A 10,913-nucleotide genomic window follows, 5' to 3' on the forward strand; every position below is an offset into this window, starting at 1 on the left:
CCTCGACCTCTCTTATTGCATTGTTTACTCGGTAATACATAACGCCCCCTTCACGTCAGAGGGCAGACTTGATCAAATTTGTTCTGGCGAAAGGGCAGGAGGCAGTTGCGGTTCGAACACGCCAACCTGACGACGGGGTCCCGCTCCATCGCTACCCTCTTCAGACAGGTGTCGGAAGAAGCGTATACCCCCGTATTTCATTCACGAAGTTTGTCACTGTGGCAGTGAAGAGGGTAACAACATCGGCCGAGTCCTTGGTTCTTCGGGAGGAGGAGGAGGAGGAGGCGTAGGTTCTGTGGGTCTCTTCGGAACGGCCGTCCCCCTCGAGCGGGAGCTCTCCGGGAGGTCCTCCTCCTGCTCTAGCGCCTGGGCTAGTTCGGCAACGAAGTACTCGTTCCCGGCACCCCTCAACACTATCAGGATCCTTACACTCGCCGCGGCGCACTACACAAAGTACGGGAAGGAACGCGCGCGCGCTCCGTTCCCGTCACCACGACAGACACTGATTGAAGTCCTCGTTATCGCCTCAGTCATTGCGAAGAAGGGACAAAAGAAGCACCGCTAGGCGTTGGCTGTGGCCCGCCTCTCCCAGAGGTGGTGTGTCCTGCACCACTTGAGGTTCCTGGAAACACCTCCCCTCACACACCACCCCACCCTTCAGGGGCACAAGCAAGACCCTGCTGGTCTCTGTTCCGTGGTGGTCAATAAAAGTTCTGTCTTCTGTGTGTGACCTTTGCGCCCTCGAAGGCTTCGTCCAAGTCACTCGGCCCCCACAGGGTTCGGTCATCAGGTTGCTGTGACCTACACGTGGGACTGACTGACCGACTGACTGACTGGCTGACGACAGTGTCTGGTCCAGACACGAGGAGAAAGAGGAGATCTGTAGGGTCCGATGAGAAGGACGTGACACGCCGCCGAGGGACGACTGGTGAACAGGATTCTTTTGGGCTTCCCTCGAACTCTCGTCAGTGGTGGACCTCCGGAGGCCGCCAGCGTGCCTCCGTTCCCCCAGCCAGTGTCCTACACGTCCCACCAGTGTTCCCCCCTGCGAAGAGCCGAGAGGCACCAGCATCCAGCCTATTGGGCCTGCGAAGAAGCTGAACCGGTGTTCAGGTCTTCGGGAGGGAGGCGTTCGACGTCGCGAGGGCGTAAGGAACGGGGCGGGAGGCAAGGACCATGGAGGAGGAGGAGGAGCAGGGCGGTAGGAAAGGGGACTCCGTTGCTGGCGCTGCGGTAATTTTGGAGGGGGAAGGAGGTGGAGGAAGGTGAGGAGGAGGGGAGTTAGGTGGTGCTTGAACCAGGGCCTGAGGTGGATACGAGGTAGTGGCGACGACGTGGGGGGAGAGGCGGGCGCTGCTGGAGTCTGAGGTAACCGGTGACATCCGAAGAGAGATGTCGGGGTGGGAGGAAACGCCGCAAGGAGGAGGTGGCTGTGAATGTGGCGGGAGCAGTGGCGGCGGCGGTAGCGGCAGCTGCGGCTGCGGGTGTGGTTCAACAGTAGCGGTTGACAGTGCTGGTCCGCGTGGCATGACCCCCGGCTGCGTCGTGAGGACGTGCCTCTCGGGTATCCTGAAGGGGGCGCACGGGTAGAGAGGGCCTGGCGAGCGGCGAGGAGACTCCCCGTCTCCTTCGTCAGGAGATGAACGAAGCGGGTAGGAGGCCATCGGGGGTTCCCTGGGAGGAGCTGAAGAGGCGTAGGCCAGGAGCATAGCGGGACCTGCAGAGGGCACCTGGGCGGCGGCGGCGGCGGCGGCGTTCGCGAAGTGGGCGTCGCCCGCCCGCAGGCGGGTCTCCTCGGGCGTGGAGGTGCAGGTGGCGAAGGTGATATAGTTGGCAGTGCCAGCTGGTCTGGGGGCGGCTGACAGATGGTGATGATCGAGGTCAATCAATGTGGGGGCAGTGGTGGTCGGGGCGACAGAAAGGGGTGGTGGTGGTGGTGGTAGAGGAGGAGGAGGAGGAGGAGGTGGAGAAGGAGGTGTATGAGGAAGATGAGGATGAGGAGGAGAAACTGCACTGAAGATATTACTCGAAGTGATACTCGGGGATGAGACAGACGCTTTGTTCGAAAGGTCCTCCTTCTCCTCCTCCTCCTCCCGCGCCGCCTCCGCCGCCGCCGCCTCCGTCGTCGCCGCCGTCGTCGTCGTCGTCGTCGTCGTCTCCTGCTGGTGGTAGCGGTGGCTGTGGGCGTGACGTTCCGCTACGGTTTTTGATGATCACAAGAAGATTCTGCGGAGTTCCGAGGGTGACACGATGACGTTGCACTGGGGGCACAACTTCTTGGTCCCCTGCTGCAGGAGAGAGAAGAGCTCAGGTTAGCGCGGGAGGTACAATCGGGGAAACAAGTTCGTCGACATAAAGGATTACAAAGGAGGAGCATGCCGACAGGAGACCTTTTGGTCCATAACTAGGTCTGATGGGATATGTGGGTATTCAAACAAGGAAGGTTTGGACAAGACCATGAAAGAGTGCCAGTCATAAGCCTAAGGATAAACTGAGACGCAAGCGACACAGGTGACACAGGTGACGCAGGTGACACAGGCGACAAAGGTGACGCAGGCGACACAGGTGACGCAGGCGACACAGGTGACGCAGCCGACACAGGTGACGCAGGCGACACAGGTGACGCAGGGGATGCAGGCGACGTAGCACAGACCAAAGGCAGACTTCCTGTTGCTGAATCAAAGTACAGTTTGAAATTCTTTCTCACCTGAAATGTTTCTAGATGTACTACTTCAGCATTTGAAGTGAGAGAGAATTTCGCACTGTACTTCAATTCAGCAACAGGAAGTCTGCCTTTGCTCTGTGCTGTGTCGCCTGCGTCTCACCGCTCTAGCGTTATGATAGTCCCCGGATCGAGTCTCGCGACGGCCGGGTTGATTATTTGAAAGACTTTTCTGTTACGAATGATTTGTACCATGATGCATAATACATTTCTACTCTGCGTTGTGGCACATACCTCAAAGCGTCAGAAAAAATTATTCTAATCATTATACTAAAAGTATATGCCAAGTGAAGGAAAGTGCACACATGCACACACACATATACACACACACATATGCACACATGCACATACACACACATATGTACACACACACACTCACACACACACACACACACACACACACACACACACGCACACATGCACACACACATATACACACACACATATGCACACACACATATACACACACACATATGCACACATGCACATACACATATGCACACACACACTCGCACACACACACACACACACACGCGCGCGCGCGCACACACACACGCGCGCGCACACACACACACACACACACGCACGCGCACACACACACACACACACACACACACACACACACACACACACACACACACACACACACACACACACACACACATACACATACGTATGTATGCATGCTGTATGCCTTTTTGTATAGGCATGAGCGTGCGTGCTCTAATGTTAGTGTGTGTGTGTGTGTGTGTGTGTGTGTGTGTGTGTGTGTGTGTGTGTGTGTGTGTGTGTGTGTGTGTGTGTGTGTGTGTCCGCAACATTGTATACCCATGCGTGGTTTTAGAGGGACACATGCAAGACTAGATTCACAATAACGGAAGAAAGGCCTTCCCCTATCCCCAGCCCCACCCTCCTTCAGGAGGCGGCGAGGGCGAGGACGGCGAGGGCGATGGCGCCGGCGTTGGCTTTACTCACGAGGGCCTGGAGCCAGCAGGGTTCGCAGTGCACGTGCCAGCACGAGACGGACACGAGCGGATTCTCGTACTCGCCCTGTTGGGAAGAAAGAAAGGGACAATCAGAAGAAGAGATCCAAGGTCAAGACCTAAGCTTATGAAACTCTGTTGTGGATTTTAAGACAGATTGTATTTCAGAAACTATGCCAAGGGGTTCGAATCCTGGGCTGTGCGTATATTGTCACGAAGCCAAGACGCATCGTTCATGGCTTAGTTGCTTGCGTCTTGGCTTCGTGATTATGTACGCACAGGTCAGGGTTCGAATACCTTGGCAGAGCTTATAAATATTGTTAAACTCTATCCGGCGATAGTTAGACCCATCCTTGACTATGGGATATAGTTTTGTTCCCCGTCCTAAAGAATGGCTATTGATTCATTAGAATCTGTACAGTGGAGAATGAACTAAATTATACAAGGACTTAGAAATATACCTTACGAAGACAGGTTTAGGCACCTTAACTTACACTCTCTAGAAAGACGTAGAGTGTGGGGTGATCTAATAGAAGTATTCAAATGTGTCAAGGACTTTAACAAGGGTGATGCAGGCAAGGTCATCATATTAAAACAGCAGGGCAGGACTCGTAGTAATGGACTTAAATTGGGCAAATTTAGGTTTAAGAAAGAAATAGGCAAGAACTGGTTTACTAACAGAGTAGTTAACGAATGAAACAGACTTAACAATTGGTGAGAAGATTAGATATATTCATGGATAGGGATGGTAGGTGGTAATGAACATACAACTACCTAGTGTAGGCCTTATGGTCTCTTACAGTTTCCCCTCTATTCTTATGATATTAAGCGACCCAAGGTCAAGAAGGCTGACCTTTGGGTCCCCCCCCACCAGTGACGTCACAACCTCTACACTTTGGTGGCAACACGGGGTTATGGTAATGGTGATGGTGATAAAGACAATGATGATAGTAATGAAAGTAAAGTTGACTGTAACGGTAATGATAACGATTACTAACAGTAACAAAAACTAATGGTAAAGGTAACCAGGGGTGACGTGGGTGTGCGCGCGTGCGTGTCGTCCGCATAAAAGCGTTTGCGCGCGGACGCTCACGGGTATGTGCGCTCGAACACGCGTGTGCAATCGCGTATTAGCGCGCGTGTGTATGTGTGCGCGCGCGCGTCTGATCATGAAATTATGAAAACAATGATAATGGTAAGATAATTGTAATATGGTAATAACGATGTGAGTGAAATTGCATGTACGTGTATGCGTGTGTGTGTGTGTGTGTGTGTGTGTGTGCGCGCGCGCGTCTTTCATCTCCCGTGTTTTCGCGCATTTGTGTATGTGCGTGCGCTTGCTTGTGTGTGCGCGTTCTTGCGTGTGCGGGCGCGCCTGTGCTAACTACGCGTATACGTGTTTGCGCGCATATGCGTGTGCGCGAGCGTGTGTGTTTGCATGTGTTTACCGCGTGCGTGCGTGCGTCTGTATGTGTGGTAAGGTAATGAAATTATAATGATAAACAACTGGAATTTGGTAAATATTAGTACTTAGGGTAACGAAATGGTAATGGTAAAAATATAGCAACGAAATGGTGATTTCTACGGTAATAATGGAATTTGTAATGGAATGGTTATGTAATGGTAATTATGATGAATTGGCAATGACGACGGTAATGAAATTGTGATGATAATTATGATGATACTGATAATGATCAAGTTACATTATTATTATCATTTCTATAAACAAAAAGTATTGTGAAGAGGAAGAAGCCATAGAGATGCCATGGAAACATTAATACAAATCCCAGAACACAGGTGGGCAACCGTTTTATGTGTAGGTGCTAAAGACAGGCAAATCTTTTTCTCGCGTGCCAACAGAGTAAAATCATAGGCCTACATACGAGTATAGTCCTTCTCACTTCACGTCCTACGAGCACAAGGGCCCCAATCCACCGCCCAACGTAATGTGCTGTTACCAATGGTCGTACAAATGAATTTGGAGGCTTATTGGTTATTTGTTTTAAGGTGAGCCCTGAGTTTCGCGTGACGGAAAAAAGTCGTAAGCGTGCCAGGTTCTGCACGCGTGCCAAAGGTTCCCCACCCCTGCCTTAGAAGAAACGGCTAAAGAAGAGTAACAGGACGATTTCAAGACGAATACTCACGTGACAGATGAGGCAGGTGAACTTGTTGCCACGCTCCCTCTCAGCCTCCAGCTCACGCAGTCTTGTCCGGAGGGCCTCAATGACGGCGGCGCTGTTGACCGTGTCACCTCCCTCGCCGCCGCCGCCGCCGCCGCTCTCCCCTCCGCTGCCGTTCTTCTCGCTCCCCTTGCTGCCGCTGCCGTTATTGTTATTGTTATTATTGTTGTTGTTGGTACTAGAAGGATCACCCGAGTTGTCGGAAGTGGCGCTTTCCATGCTGCAAGGGGGAGGAAGTGGGGAGAGGAAGAAGGTATTAGCCTACATGATAACCAAGCGAAGACGTGAGCGATCTGTTTCAGTAAGAACACTGCCGTGGCCGTGGACAAGGGCTGACTTACCTGGTGTTGTGTTGGTCGTCGGAGGTATGGGAGGTGTTGCGGTCTTCGGGGTTGTCCTCCTTCTTCTTGGGTTCCTGGACACCTGGAGGGCCCAAAACCAAAGAAAGAAGGGAAAAGGGAGAAAGAAAAGGAAAAAGATATATTAGTACACGACCTCTAGGCATCCAAAATCATTTATCAACCAAGTATCAGACATAAGAATGACCAACAAGGTTAAAAACAACTCTTGACTCTTCCTTAAACGAGAGTCTACCAAGTGTTAACGTGGTCAAGTGCCACTCGGTTGAATACGAAGAAGTCTGCCGCGTACCGTGGATAGCCTGCGCGCCAGGCCGGCCTACCAGCCCCCCGGCCGTCGCTCCTCGTCTCCAGTCGAAGTCGTCGAAGGGGGGACCGTCGCCCTCGACATCGACCACCTCTTCTTCGCCGTTCTGCCGCACCAGGGAGGCAAGCAACATAACCTTTATCAATTGCATACCGATTTGTCCTTGGGCTTGTGCATTTGTGGCTACGGGTACAGGGTCAGGTTCACAAGGAACGGGAGGAAATGGTGGAGGATGAGGATAGGATCGGTGGGGGGGGTGCACTACGGGAGGATTGACAGGATGTGGGACATATGCTCAGGTATACTCGTACAGATAAACCATTTTCTCGTTCATTTTTTATCTCCCTTCCCCTTCACCTTTCTCTTCCACCCACCTCATTCCTCCTTTCTCTTCCTCATCCCCCTTCTTTCCTGCTCCCCTCCGTCCCCCCCTCTCTCTCTCTCTCTCTCTCTCTCTCTCTCTCTCTCTCTCTCTCTCTCTCTCTCTCTCTCTCTCTCTCTCTCTCTCACACACACACACACACACACACACACACATACACACACACACACACACACACACACACACACACACACACACACACTTTTGAATATTTAAAATGAAGAGTTGAAAAATAACAAAACCAAATACATAAAAGATTGATTCTGAAGATGTGAAACAGCACAAATGATAAATACAGCATGAAGAAGGTGAAGAAACAGAACTAATAAAAGATATGATTGCAAGAAAACCAGAAATACATAAGTGCATGCATAGACCAAAGATCTTTCCCTCCTTATAAGAGAGATGGCTAATCAAGGGATTCCTGGTCTTAAACAAAAAGGAGAGAAACTTTGAAGAAAAAAAATTCTTTCCAAAAGTAAGACGAAACAGTCTTTCTGTTGTATGTTACTGGAAAACCAAGACAAGAAAAGAATTACCAAGTTGAAAGTAGATGGAGCAATTTATGAATTTTCGAAAAGTTTAAATGAAATAACTGGGAAAAGCTCCCAGGGTGTACTTAAAGGAAAGCGAATTTGATGGTAGAGAAGGCATGGTTAGAAACGATTTTGAATGACATAGAGTATAAAAATGTGAGAAATACACACACACACACACACACACACACACACACACACACACACACTTATACACACACACACACACACACACACACACACACACACACACACACTCGCACAGTGTATGTAGCATTCACACATATATTTTTATATATGTCTGCAAAATAATATATTTGCATGCAAACTTATATTTACAAAAACAAGATTAGTTGTAGAGGAACCAACAAATCAAACGGAAGAGATACATCCGAATGACTCATTTTTAATTTATTGATTTTTTATTTAATTGTTTCTTTTATCTTATTTATTCATTAATCTTTATAGGCATGTGTATAGGCGTTTGTTGCTTATAGGATTTCAATGCAGCCGCCTACTGGCAGCCAGAATTAAAGTATTAATCGTAAATTGTTGGAAAAGGATTAATCCTGAATGAAGTATGGAGCCCTACATCCACAGTCGTCCCACAGCATTTTGTAAAGTTATATTTTCATATAAAAACTTTTAGGTACACAGCTGCCCCGTTTAGGTATTTTCATATAAAAACTCAATACTTTTAGGTACACAGCTGCCCCATTGTTAGGACTCCAAAATGAATCCAAAGATTGATGAACTGATTAATTATCTTTACGTGTGCACTCGATGACCAAGATGTGCGACGGGGATATAGCTGTGTGAGATAGGGACATAGCTGTGTGAGACAGGGATATAGCTGTGTGAGACAGGTACATAGCTGTGTCAGACAGGTTTATAGCTGTGTGAGACAGGGACATAACTGTGTGAGACAGGGACAGAAATTTGTGAGACGGGGACACAACTGTGTGAGACAAGGACGTAACTGTGTGAGATAGGGGACATAGCTGTGTGAGACAGAGCCTCAACTGCCCCACTGTCAATCAAAAGACTGATGAACTGAACCTCGTGTATTCGGTGACCAAGATGTGTGAGACAGGGACAGACTTCATTCAGGTTTCGCGAAAGTCATGACTTAAAGCAACTGAAAGAGTGAAAGAGAAAAAGTCTGCAGGAAGAGGAGAAACCTCTCCCTCCACGTGTCCCCGGCGGCGCGCGCGGGAGGACAACCTCCCTTCACGAGCTCCCGAAGCCATGCGCTGGAGGATATTCTCCCTTCACGCGCTCCCCGAAGCCATGCGCGGCGCGTACTCTCTCCGCGGAAAAGAGCCTCACCTTCCTGAAGCAGTGGTCGACGTGCATGTTGAACTCCTCCTGCGTGGACGCGGCCACCCGCTCGTTGCAGACGGGGCACGTGGCCTCCTCGCTGCGACCGCACCGCCGCTTTTTGGCGCGCAGCCGCCCCTGGCGGTTGGCGCGGATCCTCTGGTACGTCTGCGGGAGGGAGAGAAAGAGAAAACGCCGTGAGGAGAGACACCGTGTGTAACACTACTTACGCCATAGTCCAAGCAAGAACAGGACGGTTCATTACAGGAAGAAAGCTAATGCTATGACGTCAGTCAACTGATTTAGGACCTAGGTTGGCATCTTGCGTGACTCCTCGTGGCGTCATAATGTTAGTTTTCTTTCGGAAATAAACTGACCTGTTCTTGTTCCAGGAGTATGAACAAGAGTGATGAATTAGGAACTTTAAAGACATCTCTACGGACCAGGATTACGCAGCAGACTTTTATATAAGAAGACAAATCTCCATTCAGTGTTCTGCTACCCTTAATGCCCTGTTCACACTAGCGGTTTCAACCGCGGCGGTTCAAGTACATTGTGATTTAATGAAGGCGTTCAAACACAACCACGCAGTTTTACCTTGACTATACGGTACCGCCGCGGTTTCCTCGCGGTTCAAACCGCTTGTGTAAACAGGGCCTTAGTGTCTCATTTTCCACATCTATGACTCATGTCTTTGGTGTTCTATTACCCCAAGGATAGAAACGCTGGTTACGGACAAAAGAAAAGAAAAAATATGGTTAAATAGATCCACCTGGTAGGGGTTAGAAGGGGACGGGGGGAGGGAGGGGTAGGGGGGAGGGAGGGGGCGGGGGGAAGGGTCATAGCTCGGTTGTTAAAAAGCTCTGTGGCGTCAGTCAGGAAGAAACGTCCTTTCTTGGAGATGGTCTTATGGTCTATTAGGCCCTGTTCACACTAGCGGTTTCAACCGCCGCGGTTGGATTACAGTGTAAGTCATTGGAGGCGTTCACACACAACCGCGCAGTTTTTCCTTGACTTTGCGATACCGTTGAGGTTTCCGCGCGGTTCAAACCGCTAGTGTGAACAGGGCCTGAGTATTGATTCGGATCGTCAGAAATCGTTGTCTGGGAAATTGGAAGGCACCCCCGGCACCACCCCGGCGACACCCACCCTGACACTCAAGCGTCAGCGCCTGCGCCATCGAGGTCTCAAGGGCTATTATCAATACGTATAGCCATAGAGGATCGCTCTTACGTATCCCTTTCTGGTTCCCGTTAGGTAATTCACATTCAGACTCAAAGACTCTACCTCCCACTTTCGGCCTTTGAGAGTCAAAGCAACTCCCAGTGCGTGCGCTGCTGAACGGGGTCTTTGGAGTTTCGTAAAGGGAGTTCGACTCTAAGAGTACCCGATGACCCTCCAGATTACATCATTTTTTTTATTTTTTTTTATTTTTTTTTTTTGTCTTGTCAGACCTATTCCATTTGTCTTAGGGCTGAGAAAACATGGGAAAGGGGACTAGTCTATTCAACCTTTCTATCCAACCTTTTCCTTTTCCTCTCCCTCCTCCTCCCTCCTTCTCCCTCCCCTTCTCTCCCTCTTCTCCTCTCCTTCTTCGTCTTCCTCCTCTTCCTCCTCCTTCCTCCCTCTCCCTTTCTCTCTTCTCCCCCCCTCCCCCCGCACAATTGAAGCAGGTAAAGTGCCTTGTACACTGACAACGTGTGAAAAGCTCTAACACTCCCCCTCCCCCTCCCCTTCCCCACCCCCTCCCCTTCCCCCTCTTCACATACTCGTAGACTTCTTCTACTCCCTCCCCCTCTCCTCACCTACACCTAGACTTCCTCCTCGCCTCTTTCTCTGCCTCCTAATCTCTATCTAACTCCTCATCTCTTCATTCACCTCCTCCTCCTCCGTCTACCTCCTCTCCTCTTCCTCCTCTCCTCTTCCTCCACTTCCTCCTCCCTGTCTCCCTCCTCTACTTCCCCTCCCCCGTCTCACTACATCTTCCCCTCTCTCCATCTCTTCTCCATCATCATCATCATCACTTCCTCCACCTTCCCTTCCTCCTCCTCCTCCTCCTATTTCCTTCCTGATGCCTCATTTAACCACATAACTCTTCCTTGTGCCATTACGACATACTTGTTT

The 10,913-nt window shown here is 50.2% G+C and overlaps 1 protein-coding gene across 1 annotated transcript in view; it reads right to left on the reverse strand.

Annotated features, from left to right (window-relative positions):
- Positions 1-2,186: 2,186 nt before the first annotated feature.
- LOC143037673 (E3 ubiquitin-protein ligase Rnf220-like) overlaps positions 2,187-10,913 on the reverse strand; it is a 419,096-nt gene continuing 410,369 nt past the window's right edge. The window contains exons 5-10 of the mRNA XM_076206201.1: positions 8,799-8,957; positions 6,537-6,657; positions 6,227-6,308; positions 5,850-6,105; positions 3,698-3,772; positions 2,187-2,288 (exon numbers count right to left, since the gene is read on the reverse strand). Coding sequence (XP_076062316.1) covers positions 2,214-2,288; positions 3,698-3,772; positions 5,850-6,105; positions 6,227-6,308; positions 6,537-6,657; positions 8,799-8,957 — 768 coding nt within the window. The 3' untranslated portion in view covers positions 2,187-2,213. The remainder of the gene's footprint in view (positions 2,289-3,697; positions 3,773-5,849; positions 6,106-6,226; positions 6,309-6,536; positions 6,658-8,798; positions 8,958-10,913) is intronic.

This window comes from Oratosquilla oratoria, chromosome 23 (genome assembly GCF_046742065.1).
Source record: "Oratosquilla oratoria isolate Oo_2021 chromosome 23, ASM4674206v1, whole genome shotgun sequence".
NCBI lineage: Eukaryota > Metazoa > Arthropoda > Malacostraca > Stomatopoda > Squillidae > Oratosquilla > Oratosquilla oratoria.